This window comes from Dermochelys coriacea, chromosome 1, assembly GCF_009764565.3.
Source record: "Dermochelys coriacea isolate rDerCor1 chromosome 1, rDerCor1.pri.v4, whole genome shotgun sequence".
Taxonomy (NCBI): Eukaryota; Metazoa; Chordata; order Testudines; family Dermochelyidae; genus Dermochelys; species Dermochelys coriacea.
The window spans coordinates 119,218,666-119,221,626 of NC_050068.2; the positions used below are offsets into that span (position 1 = coordinate 119,218,666).

General features: G+C 40.1%; 1 protein-coding gene across 1 annotated transcript; it reads left to right on the forward strand.

The window, feature by feature from the left end:
* The first annotated feature begins 203 nt into the window (after positions 1–203).
* On the forward strand, positions 204–2,961 carry LOC119850102 (lysozyme g-like). Its single transcript, XM_038387841.2, has 3 exons — positions 204–390; positions 698–836; positions 2,816–2,961. The coding sequence occupies exons 1-3, from the start codon at positions 214–216 to the stop codon at positions 2,959–2,961; spliced, it is 462 nt and encodes a 153-aa protein (XP_038243769.2). The 5' UTR covers positions 204–213.

The following is a 2,961-nucleotide window of genomic DNA, read 5'->3' on the forward strand; positions in this document are numbered from 1 at the left end:
TCTGGATTTCAAAAACTATCAACCATATTCAGAATTCAATAGGATTGCACTGGCTTTTCAAATATGTTGATCCACATTAAATGGCTGCATTTTTCTAAACAACAAATGATGGCTTTGGAATGCCAATTTATCTGTAAAGTGATGTTTTTTAAATTACATGCAGAAACCACATTCACCTTTGCATTTGCTACAGGGGTCCATGCTGCAGAAAAGATGGCTGCAATAGACGTAATACGTCTAAGGAGATACGAAGTCCCTATTAAGAGAGTTGCCAGAAATCTGTGCATAGATCCAGCACTCATTGCTGCAATCATCTCTGTGGAGAGTCGAGCTGGAGCTATTCTAGTCGATGGCTGGAACCATGAAAGAAACAGATATGGCTTGATGCAGGTATAGAAGGAAGACCAGGAAAAATAAAAATCCCAAGTACCGAAATAGAAATATTATGCACTAAGGCTTTACTTTAGCAAATTACTTTATACATTACTTTATTTAGCAAATTACTTTGTACATTCAGGACAGCACTTATGTACATACTTAAGTCTATTCCTGTTCAGGAAAATACCAGCGCATGCGCTTGAATGTCGTCCTGAATAATGATACATCCTTAAATTGGGGGCTAAAAATATAAAGAACAAAAAACAAAAGTGGTGTTTTTGTTTCTAAGGAGACTGAATTTTTTGTCTGAATCTTCTAGGTTCATACACAATACAATTCAATTCCTGGAGCCTGGGATAGTGAACAACATATAACACAAGGCGCAACTATTCTAGTTACTGAAATTAAGGCATTACAGACAAAGTACCCTACCTGGTCATGGCAACAATATCTCAGAGGTACAGTATGTGCTGTAAAGTTAAAGGGACACTATCAAGATAAAATGTTATATATTAAAAAGTTGCTTTAACTACTTTACTTTATTAAGATTTGAATAGCTGAGATTTTTAAAGATGAAATTAATGTAAGTCTGATTTACTTTTCTCCATGCTTTTTGCTGACAGTTTTGTTTCTGGCTATATTTTCTGGTTCTCATGCACTGTACAATGCTATTGCGCTGGGGCTCCCAAGACTATAGTAGATTGTTTACATGGAAACAAACATTTCCTTTTTATTGCCATTTAAATCTCAAGAACATTTCTATTCATATTTAATCATAACACCCTTTCCTTAAAAATATGATTTTTGTATATGTATTACAGTCCCACACGTATTACAGGCCTCAGTCAAGAAAGGGGCCCCACTGTTCTGGGCACAGCACAAAATCAGCTCCAACGAGCCTACAATCTAAAAAGACAAGCCAGAAGGAGGGAAAAGAGAGGCATAGAGCAGTGAAGTAACTTGCCCAGTGTCTCAGAGCAGGCCAATGACAAAGCCAGCAATAGAACTTGACTCTCGTTGCAGTGCCCTCGCCCGTGGAGCACAGAGCCTCCACCGAAATCCATAACCTACATTTGGATCCTCAAATACTTGACAGCTTTCCTGTAGCACAGCTGAGTGGGAAACTAGAACACTTTGGGGGCTGAATAGCTGATCCTGGGATTCTGGCATTCTGCCGTGGCATAGCATATTGGCTTGGGGAGGAGGACAGAGAATGTTATGCAGGACTAACCCATTTCAGGGCTGGATGAAGAGTACCAGCTAGGGGCTTGATCCAGCTTCCACTGAACTCAATGACAATATTCCACTGACTTCTGTGGGATCAGGCCTTAGCTGACTAGGGTATGGCTGCACTTCAAAGAAAAAGTCACATCGCTGAGTCTCAGAGCCCAGGTCAATTGACTTGGGCTTGCAAAGCTCGGGATGTGGGTCTAAAACCAGCAGATGTTCCCACCCTCCCCACCTCACTGGATTTCAGAGACCAGGCTCTAGCCTGAGCCCGAGTGTCTACACTGCTATTTTTTGCTCTGTAGCATGAGCCCCATGAGCTCAAGTCAGTTGACCCAGGCTCTGAGGATCTTTTTTTTTTTTGCTGCTGAGGATCTTTTTTTTTGCTGTGTAGACATACCCACTGGATCTGATACAAGACAGTGGAAAAACCTCGCCATTGAGTTCAGAGGAGCTGAATCAGGATTTAAGTCTCATCTGTCTGTCTTGGAAGTGAACTGGTTGTTAAATAGATGGGAGGGATCATACGTTGGGGATTAAGGGCCCTGGAACTGAAACAGGGGCTCAGATCCTTTTTCTGGCTTGTCTTTTTAAATTGTAGGCTCGTTAGGGCTGTTTTTGTGCTGTGCCTGGCACAGTGGGGCCCCTTTCTTGATCGAGACCTCCGGGAGGGAGTGTAATACAAATAATAAATCATTTTAAGGCAAGGGTTTTGCATGATTAAATATGAACAGAAATGTTCTTGTGATATCTAAATGTCAATAAAAAGGAAAGGAGGTAGGGAGGTAGGAGATGTAGTTAAATTGTGAACACAAGACTGGGAGTGGGGGAGCTTGTAATGAACAAGTATGTCATCACTCTGGTTACTCCAGGTGTATGTTGTATCTTTTTACTTCATCCTTCACCTGTCCTTGCCTTTTTAGATTATACATTTTTTTTAAGGCAAAGACTGTGTACCCATCTGTATTCAGAGAGCATCTAGCACATTTTGGATGCTATTGCAATATAAAAAATAAACAAATAATAAGTTGTTTGCAAATTCCCTATTAAGAATCAAGTACTTGGTAAATGCAGCTACGCAACAGCACAGTTTATCATTTCCCAAAAGACTTCATAGGTTCAATGAGATGGATTTTCACTGAAGCCACAGCTTCTGGCTGAGATTTATTTGTTTTTAATTCTGTATTAACTACTTTTTGTCTCATTGCAGGTGGGATTTGTGCCTATCATGACAAGGTTAGGAACATCCAGATCTATGATGGAATGGACAGCTGCAATTCGAGCAATGATTATGTTAATAATGTTATTATTCGAGCCAAATATCTGCAGAATAATGGATTCCGAGTTCTAGTGTAA

What these genes read in the sequence shown, in the direction of transcription:
- LOC119850102 (XM_038387841.2), top strand. Translation starts at nt 214, where the DNA reads ATGGCTGCAATAGACGTAATACGTCTAAGGAGATACGAAGTCCCTATT. An exon ending in ACAGATATGGCTTGATGCAG is followed by an intron (nt 391 to 697) that starts GTATAGAAGGAA and finishes TGAATCTTCTAG; the next exon opens with GTTCATACACAATACAATTC. An exon ending in ATGGCAACAATATCTCAGAG is followed by an intron (nt 837 to 2,815) that starts GTACAGTATGTG and finishes GTCTCATTGCAG; the next exon opens with GTGGGATTTGTGCCTATCAT.